Source organism: Mirounga angustirostris, unplaced genomic scaffold (assembly GCF_029215605.1).
Source record: "Mirounga angustirostris isolate CCGP_5_RB_7025 unplaced genomic scaffold, mMirAng1.0.hap1 SCAF_4, whole genome shotgun sequence".
NCBI classification, from domain to species: domain Eukaryota; kingdom Metazoa; phylum Chordata; class Mammalia; order Carnivora; family Phocidae; genus Mirounga; species Mirounga angustirostris.
In genome coordinates this window covers 175,978,106-176,001,404 of record NW_026991712.1, presented here as the reverse complement: position 1 = coordinate 176,001,404, position 23,299 = coordinate 175,978,106, and the positions used below count along the sequence as shown (strand labels likewise).

Genomic DNA, 23,299 nt, shown 5'->3' with positions numbered 1-23,299 from the left:
AGGGTCAGCCGAGACAACCCATGGAAGCACTCTGTCCTTGCTAAATTCTCAATGAGTGGTACCTATTATTATTTTTATTATAATCATTATCCCCTTTCCTGCTATGGGAAATCCTTCCCCCGTGTAATTCATTCCTGTCCCTGGGCCCACTTCCCACCCATAGTGCATGCTGATTCAGCATATATTCATCACGCTGTGAGCTGCATCCAGAGCACCACGTAGCACAACTGGGGGGACCCTTCACATCACATCCGTGCAATCCATGCTCTTGGGGTTCTGCAGTGCACAGCCTGCATGACCGTACAGGCACATCTGGCCGCACCTCCCCAGAGCAGAGAGTCAGGTGCGGACTCCCCACCTGCGTCTGCTCTGTAGGAGCATCAGTGGTGTCTGTGGGCTGGCGGGCAGCCCTGGTGTGTGGATGGAAGAGCAGGCATCCACCTGGGTTTACTGGGGCTGGGGAAGCCCCCTGGGCCCCCACATGGCCAGCCAGCCCCCACGGCTGCAGCCTGAAATACAGGAAGCCCAAGGCTGGTAGAGTCCTGGGGCTCTAAACTGTGGTTGGTCGTCTCTGCAGGGTTCCGGCCTTGCTTCCTCGGGGAGGGAACGCTGTCTCTCTTCGACTCCCCTCCTTCCAATTCCTTTTCAGTCCCAGTGCCTTAAACTTGGGAGAGGCACTGGTGGAAATTCAGAGCTCACGTGGGGCAGCTGGTGGAGGGGTAAGGGAGTGCTACATGGAGGAACCTGGGAAGGCAGCTCGAGTCCCCTTCTGTGGTCAGTCCAGCCCTGGGCAGGGCCCCTGGGTCTCGCTGGCACAGTCGAGGCAGCCCAGTGGATTGGGGCCCATGCCGTGGCTGCAGATCTGGGGGCTCTCAGCCGGGCTGGCAGTGGCAGGAAGGGAGGCGCCTTCAGACTGGTCCAGCCCCGTTGGCACCTGGGCTCGGCTAGGGTCAGCGGGTGTGGCCCCTTTGGGGTTGTCCCCGGGTGTGGTCTTGTCTGATGAGGAGGTGGCTGCTGCCTGGGGAGGCTCCTCTTGGGGCAGACTGCCCGGGGCCAGCAGGAGCCCCTTTTCATCCCAGCCTGGCTTGGTGTGGATGCCCACAGTCTTCAGGATGATGTCCATCTGCTTGGCGTAGTCCAAGTGGCCGCTGACCTGCAGGAGGGCAGTGAGTGAGGGCCAGGGGGGTGGGGGCGGTCAGAGCCCTGCCCTCCCCAGGGCCCCCAGCGGAGCTCTTGGGCCTCACCCTCTTCCTCCGCAGCCTCAGCCACCTGATCCCCAACGCCAGGACTCCAGCTCTCAGTGACCTCAAATCCAGAGTGGGCTGGGAAGCCTCTGGGCCCACGGCCACTCTCGCATTTATTAAACAAAGATGAAGGATGTTTCTTTATAAAATTCCTTTGGGGGCAGGAATCGTCACTAAGACAAAGGTTGAGAACTCAGAAGAAGGGCCCACCTTCTTTCTCAGAGAATAGAGATAACCCCACTTTTGTGTTGGGATGTGTCAGTGAGTGAAAAGTAGGGGTGACTGAGAACACCCGATACCTCACGGTGATCACGGACAATGCCCAACACGTAGTATATCCTTAATACACTGTGGATGAACTTACTGGATACAGTCCTTTGACAGGCGTTGGCTCCTACCTGTAGATGAAGGAATTGAGCCAAGGAGAGCTAAGGTGACTTGACCAAGGTCATACAGCTAAGAAGTATCAGAGTTGGATTTTGAATCTGGGCCTGTTCTCTTCATAGAAAATGAGTTGGGGAGGGGAACTTTGAAAATCATTGCCATTTTACCAAACAGGAAAGCAATGTTCATAGAAGGATGGTGGTTTGCTTAATACACATGACACGTGAAGAGCAAAGCCGCATGGGGCTCGGCGTGAGATGCTGCATGTGTAGTCTGCTCAGCTCAGATCTGCTCCTGAAATGCAGCCCTGCGCTAGCCTCCCCCCGCCCCCCTACACCCAGTCCTCGGGGTCTGCTTGGTGCCAGAGGTAAGTGCAAGACAAAACATTCCTTTTTGTTTAGAAAGAAGACTGGGGGGGGGGCGGGACACTGGGGGCACTTAGGGAAGCACACAAAGGCTCAGTTGATAACATTTGCATTTCCATTTGAATCACAAATCACACTGAGCTATTCAAATGAGTTTTCAAGAACACAAGAAGACAATTCCCTGTAAGGTTTTGTTACTTTCTCATAAGCAGAACCTGCTGACTTCTCCTTCCTTCCTTTTTTTTTTTTTTAAAGATTTTATTTATTTATTTGAGAGAGAGGGAGAGAGAGAGACAGCACAAGCAGGAGAGGCAGAGGAAGGGGGAGCGAGAGAATCCCAAGCAGACTCCATGCCGAGCGCAGAGCCTGACACGGGGCTCGATCCCACGACCCTGAGATCATGACCTGAGCCGAAACCAAGAGTCGGACGTTCAACGGACTGCGCCACTCAGGCGCCCCTCATTCCTTTCTTTACAAATGCTTTTATTTTTATTTTTATTTATTTATTTTTTTAAAGATTTTATTTATTTGACAGAGAGAGACACAGCGAGAGAGAGCACAAGCAGGGGGAGTGGGAGAGGGAGAAGCAGGCTTCCTGCAGAGCAGGGAGCCCGATGCGGGGCTCGATCCCACGACCCTGAGATCATGACCCGAGCCGAAAGAAAGAGTCGGACGTTCAACGGACTGCGCCACCTAGGCGTCCCGTACAAATGCTTTTAAACAATGTTCAGTGAACACACACACAAGTATACACGCATACAAGGGGCTTTTTAGATCCCTGGGTTCAGGGTGGAGGTCAAGGTGGGGCAGTGTCTTCCCACAGAGGGTGGACATTACTGGCTGCAAGGCACTGGAAAGAACCTAAGTTTGGCATCAGCGAAACAGGGGTTCCAGCCTCAGCTTTCTCTTACTAGTAACTGGGGGAGTCCTTACAGTGTCCTGGACTCCAGCTTCTCCATCTGTAAAATGAGGATCATGACACCTACCTTGAAATTCTACTACGAGAGTTCAAGGGCCGGGCACTTTGTAGGAATCAGCATACGTGACCTCTAACTATTATGTTCCATATATGGCCCAAAACACTTTCATAGGGACATTACCTAATTACAGTTAGTGATACCTACCTCGTGGGGTGGGTGGGAAGAAATAATACATACAAACCATGAGGTACTACACTTGGCACATGGCCAGTGCTGCATAAATATGAGCTCCCTTGCCTTAGTGTCCTTGGAAGGGGTGATGGGGGACAGAAGGCAGGGCCTTAATGGGGCTGATCCATTTGGGAACCCCAAATGGCTGCTGAAGCTCTAGCCATCACATCTCAATTCCAGCCAGCAGAAACCTAGACCCACAGGGACAAACCAGAACTGTTGAAGGGCTGGTGCTGGGCTGGGTGGAGGCAGACAGGAAGGAAGGGAGGTGCTCGTGGCCACTGGCTGTAGCTGATTCCAGGGGGAAATCCCACCATGCAGCTCTCCTAGAACGCACAGCTCTGGCCTTCCTTGGCTCCACGTTGGCTCGGGTCTCAGCCAACCCTGGTCTCTGAGCTGCCACTCTGCAAAGACCCAGGGGGACCACTTGCTGGCAGAATTCCAATTTTACCAACTTTAGCCAAAGGGATGGGAGAGCTGAGGTGAGGGGGGTGGGAGAAGAATCTCTTCTTGGTGGCGGGAAGGTCCGCTGTGGCTGATGCAGGACCATCTCCCCAGCTGTCTGGATGGAAATGGGCCACCCATCCGGATTCACACTGGGGGTCACTGGTGCTGAGAAGCCCTCCCTGACCTTCCCACGCTGGCTGGGGGACGGTCCCTGGGGCTCCCCTGTGACGGTGTTCGCTGCACCCCATCGTCTTTATCTGCTCACACGTTTGTTCTCTGACGGACTGTGAGCCTAGGGAGTGCACGGGCCACTTGTGACTCACTCGGGGCCCACGGCTGGCCCCGTGCAGCGGCCCCTGATCCACACAGTGTGGACGGGCCTCGGCACCACCTGTTTGCGGCCTCGCAAGGCACCGCGGGACTTGCCCAAACAGGGGCCGCTGTCCCTGCCTCCGCCTGCCACCAACGCCTTCCAAGCCTATCAGGCCCCCTCGGGTTCCTTTCCCTCTGGGCCTCCGTGTCCTCATCTGTAAAACGGGGCCGGTGAGGGCACCTGCCCTGTGCGCGCGGGTGTGAGGAGCCAGGGAGCTGACACACGGGGCAGAGTCACGGACACGTGAGCGCAGTGGCCTCGAGCCCAGGCTCTGGTAGGTTCCCGGGGCTCCACCCCTCACAGGCAGCCTCAGCTTGCACACCTGTATGGCGGGGCCGCTGTCCCCCCATCACCGGGATGCTGTGCGGACTGATGACACACGATCTCTAACGCGAGCGGCGCCGCGCCCCGCACACGCAGTCTTTGTTAGCCTGAGCTCCTGCCCCGCGCCCTGGGCTAAGTTCTAGAAGTCAGCTGGCATTTCCTCTGGGACACGAGGAGTCCGGAGACCCCTGTGCTGGCTCTCGTGCCCTCCAGAAACCTCACGAGTCGGCCCCCCCCACCTGCTGCACCCCCGGCCCCACACGGGAGAGGCCGAAAGGCAGGGCTGGTGCTGGGCTGGGTGGAGGCCCCCGAGGCCAGGAGCCACTGCACGCCACGTCCGGGTCGGTGGCCGACGCGGGGCTGGTTCACGAAGGCTCTGCGGGCGTCGGCCCAGCAGGGAGAAGGCAGACCGTGTAGGCCTCGCTCTGAGCACCGGGCAGCCGGTGCGGCCCCCCCAGCAGTAACAGCGACTCTCTCCAGCAAGAATCCTCCAGAAAAACCAGAGGGCAGCACAAAGGCAATGCTCATTACCTCCAATTACCCCGAAGAGAGAGCCACTGCTTCTTGTGCTGTGCCCCTAATGTGTCATAAGGAGCTACGATCAGGTAAGAGCCACGAAGCCGCCTCAACGACGGTCCGAGGAGGGAGAGGGGTCTCAGGGGCAAAAGAGCCAAAGGGGGTAGCAGGGGCAGGAGAGGAGGGACCTAGCACTGAAATGAAGGCCTCGTACGGGCCGAGCATCTTACACGTGCTGCCCTGGAAAGTGATTCCCCCCATTTCATAGATGAGAAAACTTAGGCACAGAGAGGTTAAGTCACCGGCCTGAGGTCACACAGCCAACACGCCAGCGGCACAGCCTGGCCTCTCTGGGGCCAAAGGCTGCGCTCTTGCCACTGTATCCCCCTCAGGGGCTTCCCAGGGCAGAAGGTGGGTCTTGCCAGGGTTCTGTGGTGTTTAAAGGGAATTTCATTTACAAGGGTTTCTTCTGATCCTTTTTACTTTTGATTCAATAGGACAGTGGCCCCAGGACACAGGTCAGGAGGCCTCGCTCTGGTCCTGTGGTGTCGCGGTCTGGTCAGTCAGCTCACCTCACCCCACAGGGAGGTGGACGGCGCAGCCCTGGGCCTGGTGGCACAGTGTTCTGGGGGCGGGGTCCAGGTGCCCGGCTCCACCCACCATCCAGGTGCGGGGGCTGGGGGGGGGGGTCACTGGCACGGGCTGCTTAGAAGCCCGGGGGGAAGCCCGAGTCCTCCAGAGTGCCCTTCCCTCGGGAGGGTCTGGTCTGTCTGCTCTCAGGCGGGGTGGTGCCTTATGGAACCTGGGCGAACAGGGATACGCTGGGAAGTGCTTGGCACTTGACCACTGGCAGCCAACCATGCAGTAACTGGAAACCGGGGTTCTTGCTCTCATGGGCCCCTTGCATCGCAAGGATCCCGAGCCTGCCTGGGGACGTAACTGCAGCTTAGCGCCCTCACCCTCCGGGTAGCGGGCACCTCTCCCACTGCTGGCCATATCTCCCTGAGCAGGAGCAATGCCTACTGGCCTCAGACCTGGGTTTGAGGCCTGCTCGGCCATGTTCCCACTGTGTGACCCTGGGCAAGTCCCTTAGCCTCTCCGAGCCTCAGTGTTCTCATCTGTACAATGGGGACGCTGGAGCCTGCAAAGGCTTGGGGCAGAGCTAGATATGGAGACTGTCCCACGTGAAGCTCTTAGCTCTCTGTGACAGGCGAGTGCAGGAGGCTGAGGTTCCTTCAAGCCCGAGAGCTGGCCCTAGTACCTCAAGTTCGGTGCGTCCCACCCCATCCCCAGCAAGAATTCTCTTGAACTGGGTGCGTGAGTGGCTCAGTGGTTGGGTGGATACCTTTGGCTGAGGTTATGATCCCGGAGTCCCGGGATCCAGTCCCACATTGGGCTCTCTGCTCAGCGGGGAGTCTCCTTCTCCCTCTGACCACCTCCCCTTTCCTGCTCTCTCATTCTCTCCTCTCTCAAATAAATAAAATCTTAAAAAAAAAAAAAAAGAATTCTCTTGAACCATCTGTACCCCCCGACCTAAGCTAGTCTTTGATGTCCAGGACTATTGTGAGGGGGATGGGGGGGCCTGTTCAATTGGCAGGCTCTGCTCCCAGAGACTGATCTAAAGGTCTGTGCATGGGGCCCTGGGGTCTGCATTTTATTTATTATTTTTTCCCAGTGTCCTTGGTGGGGGGTGTCTTGCATTTTAAATAAACCCCCAGATGTTTCCAAGGTGGGGGTTCCTGGAACACCTTCCCTGCTCTGCATTCCACCGTGTCACAGCCTGGCCGTCAGGGGCTTCTGGGGTCTGGCCCCAGTCCCTCCACCTGTGTCCTCTGGGGGCTCTCAGTACTTCCAGGGGAACCGGACCGTCCTGATGAGTAACTGGGGGTGGGGAGGGGCAGGGAGGGCACTAATGTAGGGCCCCGAGCAGGGGCTCTGGAGGTGCACATCCGGACTGCTGATGGCCACTTGTGTGACAGGAACTTTCCTAAGCCTCAGTTTCCTAGTCTGTGGAATGGGCATAATCATGGCTGCCCTGGGGGCTGGGTGAGGATTAGAGACAATGTGTGTGAAGGACGTGGTGACAAAGCCCCAGCACAGAGACGGTGCCTGTAAATAGGAATTACCACCCTTCCCCCCCAAGCAAATTCTCATGACCTCCCTGGGGCCGGGGGTGGCTGGGCTGGAGTCACAAAGCACCCCCGCTGGCAAATGCAGAGCTGGCAATACTCACAACAGATGACAGGTCCACGTTCTCCACCCTCCTGTCCTGCAGCAGCACGGGCTGTAGGCCAGCCACGTGGAGCTGCGCGGAGGACGTGCGGTACACGAAGCTCAGCAGCCAGTCCCCCCTGCGGGCAGACAAGGGGGTGACGTCAGCCCTGGGGCTCCCACCTGGCCCTGGGAAGCCCGGTCGGACCCGTGCACCTGGGGCAGGATGGTGGAACAGCGGCGGCCTCTTTGGGGGTGCTGCCCGGGCCACGGCAGCCCCAGAAGCTGCCCGTTTTGTCCCTGCTGGGTCCCCAGAGCTGAGAACAGTGCCTGGCATGCAGCAGACGAGTGCCTGTGGGATGCACGCATGCGGACCCTGGGCGACGTTCTCACGAGTAAGCATGTGCCTTTGGAGGGGTTTCCGGCTCGGGGCTGGGGGGGCGGTGGGTGGCTGCGCTAGGGCTCCATGGCAAGAGAAAGGCAGCAGGCGTCCTCCTGGGGTGAGCGGACTGTGGGGGCTGGGGGCTTCTGTGCTCTGGGGGACGGAACTCAGGGGCCTGGGTTCCTGTCTGGCTGTGAGCTGGGGGGCCCAGCTCGCCCTCTGACTCAGGTCTGGCCCAGCCTGCAGGCCTCCCTGCCCTCAGCCATCCTGGAGGCAGCAAGGCTGGCTGCCCAGGCAGGTCCCGCCCTGGGAACATTCCTTCACTTGCTCGGGTGTGGTGAAGCCCGCTCCCGCACCCTCATCCCTAGCCAGACACACCCCTACAGTATTGAGGGAAAATAACCCTGGACCCCATGCTACCTGTTTCTTCAGGTACCGTGAGCACTGTCCACGGAGGACATGGTCGGAGGGGCCCACGAGACAGCCTTCCCTCGAACCCTTGACTTCGTCTGGTTGAAGCTGGGCCAGCTGAGACAGCACTTGGCCTCACTGCTCAGCAGGTCTGTGCAAGTGGACACTGCTCATCTCCCCTCTGCAGGGGGGGGGGGCTTGCATCCAACTTAGCACATCTGGTTGTGTTTTATTGGGACCGACTCACTCTGGTTTGCATGGCAACGTGAGACCATGGTATTCGTGTGCTCACGTGGAAGAAGGGTCTCTCTCGCAGTGCCGCGTGAACCAAGAAGGGGCTCAGAGTCCGGGGTCCCTGGGCGCTCTCCAGGCCCCCTCGCAGGTGGTCTCTGACCACAAGGGTGCTCCTGTGCTTACCACCCCAGAAACCCCTGGAAGGACTGGGGCACAGAGTTGAGGGGGCCCTCTACAGACCCTCCTCTGGTGTCCCACACTGAGTGCCCCAGCCCTGACTCCCTTTCTACTGTCATCCGCCTGGTGCCCCAGGTAGAAACCAGTGGGGCAACGTCAGGCCCCCTTTCCCCAGTGGCCAACCCACCAGAGTCCTGCTGAGTCTTCTTACCTGCACCCATACTGGTCCCTCTGCCCCAGCCCTGTGATCAAGGCAATCCAGCCTCCACGGACCAACGCAATGGCCTCCTCCCTGCTCTCCCTGCTCCTGGCCTCTCCTCCCGCATGCCACCATGGCTTTCCTGAAACACCCATCTGACCACGGCCCTTCTCTCTTAGAAGCTGACCGTGTCTCCCCACTGCCTGTAGGCTATCTCTTCTAGAAAATTCCTTTACTCTCTCCAGAGAACAATGCTTGCCAGTCCCAGTGATTATCTTAATAGAGGGGGCCCAAGAAGCACTGTCTCTAAGAACGGACGGCCAAGTGGAGAAGAAAGATTCACTCAAGTTGTTCTCTTGCACTAACCATGACTTATGTGCATCAGATACTGGGTATGAGGGTGGTCCATAAACATTTCTGTTATAGACAGTTATAATGAACCAAGTCGGCATCATCCCTTCCACATTGTTTCTGTCTTCATTATGACAACACTCTACTTAAAATGTTAATTGCTTCTGGCCTGCCATGTTTCTGCTGAAAAAAAAAAAGTTAATTGCGCTTCCTTGTGTACATTTAGGGATAGAACAGGAACATATGTTAGAAGGTTCCATATCCTCTAAACTGTGCTGAGCAAACCACAGGGTCTTCCCTGGCATTCAAGACCCTTCTTCATCTAGCATCTGTCTCTTTCGCCCGGGGTGGGCCATAATCCCACACACAGGATCACACAGAGCCAGGCTCTAGTCCTGCCTTGTCAGTTCCTAGCTGTGTGAGCTTGGGCCAGTTGCTTGGCCCCTCTGGGCCTCAGTCTCCTCACTACATCTTATTGCCCAGGGTGGGCAGGAGCGTATACTAAGATGGCACATCACGGACACGGTGCTCACGCACGTGAATATTCAGGAAACATCTGGTCTGATTATGCCTCCTGCTCTGGGAACCTCTTGCTTGGCCCAGTCTTCCCGTGTCTGGTGGGCTCTTATCTATCCTTTCAAAATTCAGCTTGGGTATCACCTCCCCCAAGGAGTGCCCCTGAGCCCCTCCACCTGATATTATTAATAATTTGCCCCTCATGTGCCTGGAATATATGCTCCTTTGGACATGAGTCCCATGTCCTCTGTGTGTCCATTCTTGAGTCTTTTCCTTTTCTAGGCAGAGAGCTTTTTTTTTTTTTAAAGATTTATCCATTTATTTGACAGAGAGAGAGCACAAGCAGGGGGAGAGGCAGACTCTCTGCTGAGCAGGGAGCCTGATGTGGGAGTTGATCCCAGGACCCTGGGATCATGACCTGAGCTGAAGGCAGCTGCTTAACTGACTGAGCCACCCAGGCACCCCTATACTATACATTCATAAATATTTAGTTTTTGGTAGTTTTGGCCTGAACACTCTCCGCCTTCCCTGCCCCCGCCACCATGCTTAAGGAGGTTCAAAGCAAGTAAAACACCTTTGGGGGCCCAGACTATGAAATCTTGGTTGGTGCTAGAAACTACAGTTATTGTGGTCTGTGTTCCTTCCTCCTACTCTCCCTGCTTTCCTCCTCCTCCTCCTTTCTCTCCCTAGAGAGATGGCTCAGGATCTCACAAAATAATTGAAAACCAAGCTTATGAGCCTCAGGTTTGCAGCAGAACATATGGGTTTAATAAGTGTTTGCTGCTTTCATATTGCACCCATGCAATTTTAATTCTTTCCCTTTGTTGTTTATGAAAAGCACCAAAAAATCATGTGCTATGTGAACGGGCCCCGTTATTATAACTGCTATAGTTTATTGGACACCTACTAAGTGCCCACCCTTTTCCTAAATAAGGTCATTTGATCTCCCCAGAATCCCTGTGCAGGAGGGGCTATTATTCAACAAGTAACTGGCTGAGCCAAGATTTTAACTGAGGACCTTTTTTTTTTTAAGAGAGAGTAAGTGCATGAGCTGGGGGGGGGAGGGGGGCAGTTTGGGGGGATGGAGAGAGGCAGAGGGAGAGGGAGAGAGAGAATCCTCAAGCAGACTCCCCACTGAGGGCAGAGCCTGACCTGCGGCTGGACCTCACAAGCCTGAGATCATGACCTGAGCCGAAATCAAGAGTTGGACGCTTAACCGGCTGAGCCACCCAGGCTGAGGCCCCAACTGAGGACCGTTGGACATCAAACCTGCAATGACTCTGTGCATCCGTTTCTGTGTATCTAGTCCAGCAGGATCAGAGAAATCAGAATGTGTGGGATCAGAAAACTGGCACATTAAAAATTTTGGTGGATATGGCCACTTGTTCTCCAAAAAATATTTACTAAATTCAACTGTCACATCAACAGTGTATGGCAGTGCCCATTTCTCCACATCTTCACCAACACTGAATGTTATTCATAGTTCAGATGTTTGATAATCTGATGGGTGATAAATAGTATCTTACGGATTTTAATTTGTATTTATTTCACTCATGATGAGGTTGGGCATCTTTTAAAAAATTTATTACTGTGGGGTGCCTGGGTGGCTCAGTTGGTTAAGTGTCTGACTCTTGATTTTGGCTCAGGTCATGATCTCGGGGTCATGAGATAGAGCCTGCATCAGCCTCCAAGCTCAGTGGGGAGTCTGCTTGAGATTCTCTCCCTCTCCCTCTGTCTCCCCACCACACTCTCTCTCTAAAATAAATAAATCTTTAAAAAAATTAATTGACTATTCTGTGAGTTTTAGATATCCTTTGAACATTTTCTTATTAGATTTTTTTTATTGATTTGCATGGGCTCTTTATATATTATGGCTCTTTTGTTTCTTTGTTCTTCCTACCATATCCTAATTCTAAGAACTCAGCTTAGAGTATAAGTGAGAGAGCTAAACTGATGGTCAGAACTCCTGTGTCCTGGCTAATGTCCTCTGTCTGTGGCTAAAAGTCATCTTTATCTTGAGCTCTGAACTATACAGCTGTTGCTGAGGGCTAAATCATCAAATGATAAAGACTTTCCAAATCTGTTCCATTTAGTTTTGTGTCCTACTTAGGATGGTTGGGCTTAGATCAAAATTAAATTTAACTGGCCTTAGTTTTCTCATTTGTAAATGGGGATTAAAGTACTAACACCACAAGGTTTGGGGGAGGATTAAAGGAGATCATGATCACAAAGACAGGATGGCAGGTGGTAAGAGTCTAATATTCCTGATATCCTCCCCCTCACATTGCGGCATTGTTGCATTTTTAGTTTTGACTTTTTAACAGTTGTCTATTTCCGTATGTGTCCTTTCCACTAGACGTGAGCCTCTCTCACCGGGCCCATCTTTGCATTCCCGTGCCCAGCTACGGTCTCGGGCACAGAATGTTGGATGATCCTGCGTCGCCCCCAACCTCAGCTTGGAGCCTCTTTCTCCCTGTAAACCCGAAACATATTCTTTAGAATTGGGAATCCAGCACTTTGCTCTTTCTCTATGCTTTGCCTTTCCTGTGATCTCCCCTGTCCTCTGGCTTCAGCGGAAGCTGGGGACCCCACTGGCCCTCACTCCAGCTCCGACTTCTCTGAGCTATAGTGCTGTGTTTCCAGCCGGTTGGGGGAAAGGTCATGTTCATGACCCAGTGGATCAGCTGCTTCCCCGAGTCCTACCTCCTTGTTTTCTAAATTGTTCATATTTTAAGTTGTGTTCATGGAGCCCACAAGTCAGCCAACCTTCTGGTTTTCTAAACTCCAAACCTATTCTTCGGATCTGGGCTTAGAATGTCACCTTCTGGTCCATACCCTGCACTTTGGGTCACGACCATAAAATGCGGGTCCCTTATCTAAAATCCGGGAGGCTGGCTGTGTTTCAGAATTCAGGCCCACGTCTGTGTGACTCTAAATCACTGCTCTTCCACACTGTCACCCCATCCTTTGCCTTTGGAGGTTGATGCGCCCAAGCACCTTCTCAGGCGGCCCTCCTGCATTATCAGTGGTGGGCTTCCTCTTTTCTTCCCCAAAGTCTGGGGCATGGCCTTGGCCAAAGCTCCCGAGTCCCCCTTCTCTAAGCCCAAACAAGGGGTACTTCCTTTCTAGCCTCACAGCCGCCAGCCTTCACAGGCGTCCCCCCATCTTGCCGAGGGGTGCTGCCCGGTGTGGGTCTTGGCTCCTCACTGTCGGCTGACTGTTCTGTTACCCCACCTGAAACAGGGCTCTGGGGGCTCGGCCCACACCCTTGCCCACCCCTTCCTGCACTGCCGAACGGCGCCCCCAGGAGCTCCTTGGCGGCATTCACTGATCCCTGCTGGGGCCCAAGCTTTGGTTTTCAGTCGTCCCACTCACCAAATTCCTTTCCCCTAGATCATGGTGGCCAGCCTGGCCTCTCCTGTCATCCCATAAGCTGGCCTCAGACCTGACACAGGGAGCCCCTATTCTTTCATTCTATGGGGACAGAGGCCCCCCCGGTCAGAACACCTTGCTCCTAACAGGCCAGAGCCCCACTGGTCCCTGGGATCCTCCAGGACAGGGGCCAGGCCTCGAACATCTGCACACTAAACATCTGCACATTAAGTACTCAGTTAGTACCGTCACCCCCAGCGCAAGACTGGGACAGACCTGCAGTAGCCGTTAATGATCCTCCCAGACACCACCTTCCGGAACGGCTCCCAGTGCTTGGCTTCTCCTTCCACGGGTGCGCCCAGCAGGACGACATCCTCAATGATCCCTTGGCAATCTGGAGAGAGACCCGGAAAAGGCCGTCAGTGTCCCTGGCCACAGCAGGTCCTGGAAGGGACACTCCAACAGTGGGGGAGGAGATGGATGTCACATGCACACGTGCTCACACACACACACACACACACACACACACACCTGCACACACAGTAGTGGGCGCTTCCACACACTGAGTCGCAGGCCAGGGGGCTGATCTCTTCCTGCAAAGCACCATTATCCCTCTTTTATTTATTTATAAAATATTCTATTTATTTGAGAGCGAGAGCGCACAAGCAGGCGGAGTGACAGGCAGAGGGAGAAGCAGGCTCCCCACCAAGCAGGGAGCCTGATGTGGGACTCGATCCCAGGACCCCGGGATCATGACCTGAGCTGAAGGCAGATGCTTAACCGACTGAGTCACCCAGGCGCCCCCATTATCCCTATTTTAGAGTTAAGGTAAACCAGACATCGTCAAGATCACATAGCTTGGAAGTGCCACAGCCTGAGTTGGGACCCAGAACTATTCTCAGCATCCGTGAAGCTCCCAACCAGCCATGGGCTTGGAGGGGACATCTTTAGAAGGGACCGGCGGGCCCCAGGTCATCGTGTTCACCGGGGGTGGGGGGGACATGCCCAGTCCTCCTCGGCAGCAGTTCCCTGGGGCCTGGGCGGTGTGGCGGGAAGGCGGGAGGGAAGGGAAGATGGGGGCGGATGGGTCCCAGGGCAGGGGGTACATCCATCAGCTTCACTGACCAAATGGCTCAGATACATTTTAGGCGGGGTTATTCAAAGTGCGATTCAACAGACCAGGGCTGGCCCCATGGACGTTTGTCCTGTAAACATAGAAAGAGGACAGCATCATTTCTTCTACCTTGGGGCAGACTAGAATGCAACAGTTCGCAGGCGGGCATGAGCACACCCTGAGAAGTGCCGCTCCTGACCAATGAGAGGGGCGCATGTCCCCCCCCTCCTTCACTCTCTGTCCCCTCCTCTGCTGTGCTTTTCTTCTTGGCACGTACTGCTTGTTTCTGTCTGTCTAGGTGCAGTGAGGGCGGGTGCTCTTGCTGCCTCCATCCCAGATGTATGGCCGGGTCTAGAACAGTGCATGGCCTGTGCCTGGCGCTCTGTAAAGATGTGAATGAATGAACGAAGAGGAAGTTAAGTGCCGTCCCTCAGGGAAGCCAGGATGTGTATTTTGCAAAGTCTTTGTAAAGCCGTGGCTTCATATAACTTCTGGGTATGGGACCTGGGCCGGGTCACTGAACTCTGAGCCCACAAGTGGGTGACACCACTGACCTTGAGGGTCTTTAGGAGAATTAAGTCACAGCATGGGAAAAACCCAGCGCAGGCGATGCACAGGGGAAGTGAGTGCGGCCTCCCCCTGCCCTGAGCCCCCGCCTCTCCCCAAAGGTGGCTCTTTCTTATGCTTCTGAGTGTCTGTATGTCCCAGGAAGCAGCATGCTCAGTGTCACTCCTGGGGAATGTGCCCAAGAGGGACCGCTCTGCCCTGTCTGCCACATTCCTGCCGAGGGCCACAGGCCTGGTGGCTTCCTCTCTCTGGGCTCCAGATTCTAACCAGAGCGCTTCCAACTGTTCTCGGTCTGGGATTCCTGCTCAGCGCTGGTCCAGGCTAACAGGTGTCCGAGCACCCCTGGAGTATCATGTGTCCTTAGGGCTGCCCTGTCTCTGATGTTGAAAGAAGCCACGGCACAGAATTCTGATTTCACCCCTTTTGTTTCCAGAGCGATGATAACCTGGCAGAAGGATTTAAAACCTCAGGAAGCTGGCAGTGTGTTCTGAACAGCAAGGATGACTCAGGGGCCCCTTGATAGAAGGGCTATTTTGGGTGCTTCTGTGGCTGGCAAGGCTGTAGAGAATGGGATTTTATCCTAACCTCTGCTCTTGACAGGTGAGGAAACTGGGTCTCAGAGGGGATGGGGCATGTCCAAGGTCATACAGGTAGTGAGAATAAGCAGAACCCAGACTGCTTGGACGGAAGTGGCTGGGTCCTTGGGGTCATGCTCTCTGCTCTTTGAAACAACATGAAGCACCGTGATCACATGTGGGTCATCACAGTTCCCAGAGTGCCAAACGGTTGTTGACCTGGGGCCAGTGACTGAGCTCCGCAGCTCTGCTCTGGGGGCTGGCGGCTCAAGGCACCTGCTCGCCCCGCATCATCTCGCCTTCTCTGGAGGGTGGGGACCCCTTGTGGCCAGCAGTGGTAATGCAGCATTCCTGATGGGCTGCCCTGAGCCAGTGGCTGAAAGAAAGCTGTTAGGAAAAGCCAGAAAAACGTAGTTGCCTACGACCTTGAACTGAGACCGGTAGCTGAACCTCACAAAACAGTCCAGAATGCAGCCAAATCAAGTCAGGGTGGGCAGTGAGCTGGAAACACATTTACCCATCAATGACACCTGGCTGGCCCTTGGTCCTCAGGCCATTTGCCAAACTCAGACACGTGCCTTAAAGGGGGTTTGCTGTCTGCGAGGCTGCAAACCCAGAGACAAGCCAGGTGGCAGGCTCTCGGTAATGCACAGGCGTTAGCTGAGGGAAGTCGGCGAGAATTACTTTAGACCCACCCAAGGTAGACTCTTCTATGCCAGGTCATCGCCACCTGCCCGGTCCTGGGAATGGGATGGTCCACGAAGGAAATCTGGGGTCAGGAGAAAGAGGATGCTGGCTGCTATAGTAGATGCTGGAAAGGAACGAATGTCAAATTTCACTGTTTGGTCCCAAATCTTCCAATACCAGGAGATTTCATCCTTCCAGTTAAAATAGAGAAAACCCTCACTAGGTCCTGCTTTACTATCAGTGTCCTCACTGCCTTTTTGCTGTAGGGACAATGAATGTTTGCTGAAACATGTTTGGATTTACTCCTATTGCTACCATCAACTTTTCTTCTTGTGAATTCTTTTTTTTTAAGAGAGAGAGAATGTGTGCATCTGTGGGGGCAGGGGAGGGGCAGAGATAGAGGGAGAGAATCTTAAGCAGAGCCCAACATGGGGCTCGATCTCACGACCCTGAGATCATGACCTGCGCCGAAATCAAGAGTCGGATGCTTAACCGACTGAGCCACTCAGGTGCCCCTCTTCTTGTGAATTTTTAAGGTATGAAGATAGTTCTCTAGCTTTACAAATAGACCTTTGATGTAAAGGGAGGCAGGGATCCAACATGGGTTCAGTCACCTTCAAGTCAGGAGACATGGCCTTTGAGCCTTGGATTTCTCCAACTTAAAAAAAAAAAAAAGATTTGCTTATTTACTTTAGAGAGAGTGAGCGAGCAAGGGGGGGTTGCAGAGGGAGAGGGGGGAGAGAGAGTCCCAAGCTGACTCTATGCTAAGGACACCGCCCAACTCGGGGCTCGATCTCACAACCTCGAGATAATGACCTGAGCCGTCAAGTGTCGGATGCTCAACTGACTGAGCTACCCAGGTGCCCAGATTTTTCTTTTTAAAACAATTCTCTGTATGTTACTAATATCCTGCTTTGTGGGGGCCCTTGGTGGCTCAGTCAGTTAAGCAACTGACTCTTGGTTTCAGCTCAGGTCATGATCTCAGGGTTGTGAGATCGAGCCCCTCATTGGGCTTGGTGCATGTGAAGTCTGCTTGGGATTCTCTCTTCCTCTCCTTTTGCCCCTCCCACACCCCCGCTCTCTCTCGCTAATAAAAATAAATAAATATTTTTTTATTAAAGATTTTAATTTATTTATTTGTCAGAGAGAGTGGGTGTGAGTGAGCAAGCGCGCACAAGCAGGGGGAGTGGGAGAGGGAGAAGCAGGCTCCCCGCCTGCTTCTCGAGCAAGGAGCCCGATGCAGGGCTCGATCCCAGGACCCTGGGATCATGACCTGAGCCGAAGGCAGACGCTTAACCGACTGAGCCACCCAGGCATCCCCAAAATAAATAAATCTTTAAAAAATATCCTGCTTTGTTAAAGCTGGAGGCCCTCCACCCTGTTAGAACTTTGGTGTAAAGGAGGCTCTGAGCCTCCAGGAATTAAGAAAGAAAAGCTTTGCCAGTCATGTCTTTACCTCTCCACTTCTAGTCCTCTCTGTCGTTCACATGTGTGGTGAAAAACATTTCTTTCCCACACTTTCTTTGCTTCTACCTCTTATTTTTATTCTTTTTTTTTTTAAAGATTTTATTTTATTTATTTGACAGAGAGAGAGAGACAGCGAGAGAGGGAACACAAGCAGGGGGAGGGGGAGAGGGAGAAGCAGGGAGCTGAGCAGGGAACCCGATGCGGGGCTCGATCCCAGGACCCTGGGATCATGACCTGAGCCGAAGGCAGATGCTTAACGACTGAGCCACCCAGGCGCCCCTCTTATTTTTATTCTTGACATAGGAGCCAAAGTGATCCCTTTACAACACGAGTCATAGGCATGAGGCATCTTTTGGGGGTGAAGGAAATGGTCCAAAATTGGGTCACGGTGATGGCTGCACAACTCTGTGTATTGACTAAATATCACTGAATTGTACACTCAGAATGGGGGATTTTGTGGTATGTAAATTATGCTGCAGGAAAGTCGAGTCATTTCAATCCTGTGCTCAAAACTCTCCCGGGGATCCCACGTCCCCTGGAGTAAAAATCAGCCATGGTGACAGCCCTCAGAGGCCCAAGTGACCGTCCCCTGCTTTCTTCTTGCTCATTCTGCTTCGGCCACATGGCCTTGCTCTTCCCTCTTCCTGAATGCTCTTCCTTCTGATTTCCACACCTCCACTCTCCCTCACCTTTCTTTCTTTCTTTTTTTTTTTTTTAGATTTTAATTTATTTATTATTGAGAGAGAGAGAATGATAGAGAGAGAGCATGAGAGGGAGGAGGGTCAGAGGGAGAAGCAGGCTCCCCGCCGAGCAGGGAGCCCGATGCGGGACTCGATCCCGGGACTCCAGGATCATGACCTGAGCCGAAGGCAGTCGCCCAACCAACTGAGCCACCCAGGCGCCCTCTTTTTTTTTTTTTTTTTTTAAAGATTTTATTTATTTATTTGGAAGAGAGAGAGACAGAGCACACAGGGGGAGAAGCAGAGGGAGGGGGAGAAGCAGAGGGAGAGGGAGAAGCAGACTCCCCACTGAGCAAGGAGCCTATCATGGGGCTCGATCCCAGGACCCTGGGATCATGACCTGAACCGAAGGCAGATACTTAACCATCTGAGCCACCCAGGTGCCCCTCCCTTACCTCTTTGCTTAACTGCCACTCTCCCAGGGTGGACAAATGCACCCACCACGTGCCTCACCTCCCTTCCTTGATTTTTCTCCATTGCCCTTAAGACTACCTGACTTTCTGCCTGTTTTGCTTTTAAAAGCCTCATTTATGGTCTGTCTCCTACTAGCATGCAGGCTCCCCAGGGGCTGAGATTGGTTTTTTGGTGCTCTCCAGTGAATCCCCAGTGCCTGGAACAGCGCCTGGCACAGATGCTGAGCTCCACATCTATTTGTGGAATGAATGAAAGCAAGCAACGTGACTGAGCGGTACGCTTCACGGTGAGAATACATGGAAGGAGGTTATTTCTTCTTTTTCTTTTCTTTTTTTTTTTTCCTTCTGGCACAACTCCTTCCCAGCAACTACAGTTGGGGATCTCCGAAGACTGGCTAAAAGCAAATGAAGAGTGCTACCCCAGCTGAGAGTAAATGGAAACGTCTTTAATCACTGTTCTCAGCTCTTCAGTTGGTCATTTCCAGAACTCTGTTCTGGGGGGATGGATGCTACTGAGCACGACCGTAGTCTGCAATGGGCAGAAGAGCGAGTGGTCCTTCTGAGGCTAACGCTGGCCCGTCTCCTCCCCTGGCTTTGGACAACGTGATCCAAAGGCTCACGGTAACCCTCCCAAGAAGAACCTGATGTCAGCTGTATTTATAGACTCCCTTGTGTCTGGCCTACCTAAGAAGACTCAGGGTCGCCAGCCCCTTTAGCTGATCCATGGTGCAGCTCAGGGGTGCCCAATCTCTGGGGGGCAAAGCTCCAAAGCGACTCTGAGGGCCTAAGAAACTGCATAAGCACCAACCACCGTCGGCCAGTCAAATGCCTCCAAGGACTCACACATCAGGTGTCATGATTTCAAGACTATGAGGATGCCATGGTGACTCCCAGGAGTCATGGTCAAGGTTGCTTTGGGTCATCACATATCTTTTCAACCAGGAGACCTTGAAAATGGGACTGCTGCCAGGGGCAGGTCTGTGAAGACGTTTACCATTAGAAAGGGCCCACGTGCTTAAGAAGGCTGGGAATCACGGGTCCAGGGGAAGCGGCCTGGCCTGTGGCATGAGAGAAACCTGGGTTCGAATCCCCACATCACCGCAGTCTGAACAGAGGTCAGTTATTCAATCATGTGGGTTCTCAGCTGCCTCATCTGGCAGATAGAATAAAAGAATATTGACTCTCCAGGGCCGGCATGAGGCCGTGTGTTCATCTGTCTTTGGAGACTGCCCGGCCATTGATAGAGACACGGCTGCTTTTAGCCGGCCGCTAGTCCAGGCATTGACATGGCTCAGCAGAGACCCACCAGACTTGCCTGTCTGGTAGGTGGCAGCCATGAGAGGAACCTCTGCAGAGAAGCAGCCGAAGAGCTCTAAACTGGGGTTCAACACTTCCTCACTTACTTTTCTTTAAACAAAATTTTAAATTGTGATAAAATGCACATAACAAAATGTACCATCTAACCATCTTTAAGTGTGCAGTTCAGTCGAATTAAGAATGCTCCCATTGTCGAGTTATGGGTTCCCACTTCCACCAAGCAGAATCTAGATAAATCAGTGTATGTCTTGTCTCGCACGCTCTTCACGCTTCCCACAGTTCCCACTGCATCCTGACAGGACCCTTTTACCACCTGACCCTCTGAAGATGGTCTTAGCTTTTCAAAAAAAAAAAAAAAAAAAATCAAGAGCTGGGGGCACCTGGGGGGGCTCAGTTGGGGAAGCGTCTGACTCTTGATTTCGGCTCGGGTCATGAGATCGAGCCCCGTGTCAGGCTTGGCGCTGGGTGGGGAGTCTGCTTGAGAGTCTCTCTCTCTCCCTCTGCCCCTCCCCCTTCTCTCCCTCTTGTAAAAAAAATCAAGAGCTGAGGATAGACAGCTTCTGTATGACAGCAGAGTTCTGTTTACACTACAGCGTTGGCCTTGAAAACTGCATAAATTTTTGTGAAACTAAACATTCTTACAACATACCAAGTAGGGTTGGTTCTTCCAAAGAGCCCTGTGGAGAATCTTTCTGTACAGTGAGGGGACCCTTTGTAACTGGGAACGACCCCTTTGTTATTGTGTCTTGTCCATACAGTGGGCTTTCTTCAAGTGAGGCAGGCCTGTGCAGAGCTTTCCAGGTATTTCCAAACAACCCCTCTAGGAGTTCACAGAAACCTCATCAAACGGCTGGAAAGGAGACATCACACACTCCCACATGCCTATCACGTTGTCAATAATGAGATTCCCCTGGCCTGCAAAGACCAAAGGATCTCAAACTTGAGAATCTAAAGAAGCAGCATTTTCTCCCTCCTGGCGGGAGTCATGTGTGCAGGGAGCGATAAGGCGGGAAACGAAGGAGGACATTATCTCTTGACTGCGGGTCCAGAAAACAAACCTGGAAGGAAATGATATGAGCTGCATCTAACAGAAACAAAATCCGCTCCAAATACACACACACACACACACACACAGCACACGGACAGAGGTAGCCAGAGAGGGAGGGAGGCCGGGCAGGAAGGGGGCTGGAGAAAGGGAGGCTCTGACTGTCCCCCGCACCCCCAGGGATGAGGTTCACCCTGGAAAGAATCGCCTCAGGGAGCCCGTCTGGATAGACTCTAAGGATCTGGGATGAATTCTTGAGGGAATGAGTAAGGCTTTATCACCCCCCCACCCTTCGATTCCCCTCTCTTTGATTGGGCCATCCAAAGTGGTGAGGCCAGCACCAGCAACCCGGGACCCCGGACATTCCTCTGCATGCCTGACCTCTCCTCGCTCTCATCCGGGGGACAAAAGCCTGGTCTGTCTGAGGACAAGTCAACTGGGGAGTGCAGTTCCATGTGAGGGACATAAATCACGTCCAATGTGATATCAGCTATCACGGAGATGAAAGGGCCAGGTGACCGCACGGCAGTCTGCTCTGCATGTCAGCTGGTATCTAGTGGCGACTCAGAAATCATTTTCAGCCAAATGGGAGCTTAAGGATTCAAGGGCCAGGAGGCGGAAATGAATCTCTGTGAGCTTATCCACAAGCTCTTTTGCCTTGGGTTTATTTTGCAGACATCGGGGGTGGTAATGTTGGTCCAACTTCGTAGGGGCTGGGAATGAAATTGAAGAGAGAGAGATCTTGCAGCAAAGGTGTTTTCTTTCTTTTTTTTCCATCAACAAAATTCTAGAATTTGATTTTATAATCCCCCTTCTTCGTTTCTTTATCATCATTATTGTCATCACTGCTTACATTGGGAGAGGCTAAGTGCTTTCTGTTCATATTATTTCATAACTCTTCATGAGGATCCCAGGAGGTAAGCAGGACTACTCCCATTCTAGGATGGGAAAAGCATGCCTCAGAGACACTAAGCAGTTTGTCCCAGTTCACACAGTAAGTGGCGTCATGACATTTGATTATTCCTACACGTTCTCTCCTACCCTCCTGTCCCTTTCCCCTTGGCTATCAAATAGAACCTTGAACCAGACTAGGTTTATGGACAACCGTGACATCTTCCAAAATTGTATATTAAATACAGAACACATACAACCTGCCAAGATGAACATTTCCAATTTGGCTGATTCAGGAGACACATTAGCAGGTTAAAATTTGCTAAAAGGTTAACATCCTGATTTGTGCACCAGGCCCAGGGTACCTTTTGTTTTGGTAATCTCTGGCACATCTGCCAAACCAAGTGGGTGAACAGATACTGCCAAGGGGGAGAAAGCATGGTCCTGGGTTCTGGGCACTGTGCTAGATGGTCTCTGTATTGTCACAGTAATCGTCACAACCTTTCCTTTTTGTTGTTTGTTTTTAAAGATTTTATTTTTAAGTAATCTCTACACCAACGTGGGGCTTGAACTCACAACCCCGAGATCAAGGGTCGCTCGTTCCACCGACTGAGCCAGCCAGGAGCCCCATCCACTGCTTTTTGAAGTAGATCCTTGGTGTTTATCGCAGCAAAGGTCTGTTAGAAGTAAACTTGCTCAGTTTGAAAATAGCTGTATTTTGTCCTTCATCTTGAACGATAGTTTCACCAAACATAGAATTTTAGATTGACCGTTCTTTTTCTTTTTCCTCTGGCTTCTACTGTTGTTTTGAAAAGTCTCATCAGTCTAGCTGAGCTTTCTTTGTAAGTGATCTTTTCTTTTCTCCCCCCCCCCCCCGCCGCTTTTAAAATCTCTTCATCCTGGCAGTTCTACAATCTCACTATGATGGGTGTGGGTATAAAATAGTTGTCCTACTCAAGACTCATGCTCCTTGAATCTCAGGAATCAATTCTGGAAAATGCTCAGTCAATAAACTGTATCTCTCTCCTACTGTCTTCTTTCACAGCTGATATTAGACAACCATTAAGCTCTGAACTTCTCTCCATATCCTGGCTCCTTACCTCTCCCTGGTGCATCGCGGGTAATTCCTTTCTTTCTTTTTTTTTTTTTTTAAAGATTTTATTTATTTATTTGACAGAGAGAGACACAGCGAGAGAAGGAACATAAGCAGGGGGATTGGGGGAGGGAGAAGCAGGTTTCCTGCTGAGTAGGGAGCCCGATGTGGGGCTCGATCCCAGGACCCTGGGATCATGACCTGAGTCAAAGGCAGATGCTTAATGACTGAGCCACCCAGGCGCCCCCACTGCGGGTAATTTCTTCACATTAATCTTCCGATTCATGATCTCTCTCTCTCCCTTTGTCTAATCTGCCATTTAACCCATAAAGTTTTCATCCCAATGACTTTTTTTTTTCACTTCTAGAAGTTTCAATTTGATTTATTTTCAAATCTCCCTGTTCTCCCCACCCCCCCCCGGTGTCTTCCAATTTCAATTTATTGACAACGTTTCAATTTAGGTCTTTAATAATTGTAAACCTACTTATTTTTTTTAGAGGGGCTCCTTCAGCCGGTTCTATCAAAGACTGAGGGTCTATCCCTGATGCTTGTTGTTTCTGTAACTTTCCCAGGTGGCGGGTCTTTAACTTGGGTGTTTTAGAAGTCTGGATTATGAGCTCGTTTTTCAAGCTGGTCTTATATGGGATCCATCTGTGTGGCCTGGATTGAGGACCTATTTTCTCCGAGTAGTCTGGTGTCAGTTGTTTGACTTGGGGGATTCCTGGATCCTGTA

General features: G+C 52.5%; 1 protein-coding gene across 3 annotated transcripts in view; it reads right to left on the bottom strand.

Annotated features, from left to right (window-relative positions):
* Positions 1–56: 56 nt before the first annotated feature.
* The window catches only part of TMCO4 (transmembrane and coiled-coil domains 4), an 89,184-nt gene continuing 65,941 nt past the window's right edge, over positions 57–23,299 (bottom strand). For all 3 annotated transcript variants that reach the window (XM_045898550.3, XM_045898551.3, XM_064589831.1), the window contains 3 exons: positions 12,934–13,051; positions 7,038–7,155; positions 57–1,153 (listed from right to left, as the gene is read on the bottom strand). In XM_045898550.3, the coding sequence (XP_045754506.1) occupies positions 776–1,153; positions 7,038–7,155; positions 12,934–13,051 (614 nt within the window). In that variant the 3' untranslated portion in view covers positions 57–775. The remainder of the gene's footprint in view (positions 1,154–7,037; positions 7,156–12,933; positions 13,052–23,299) is intronic.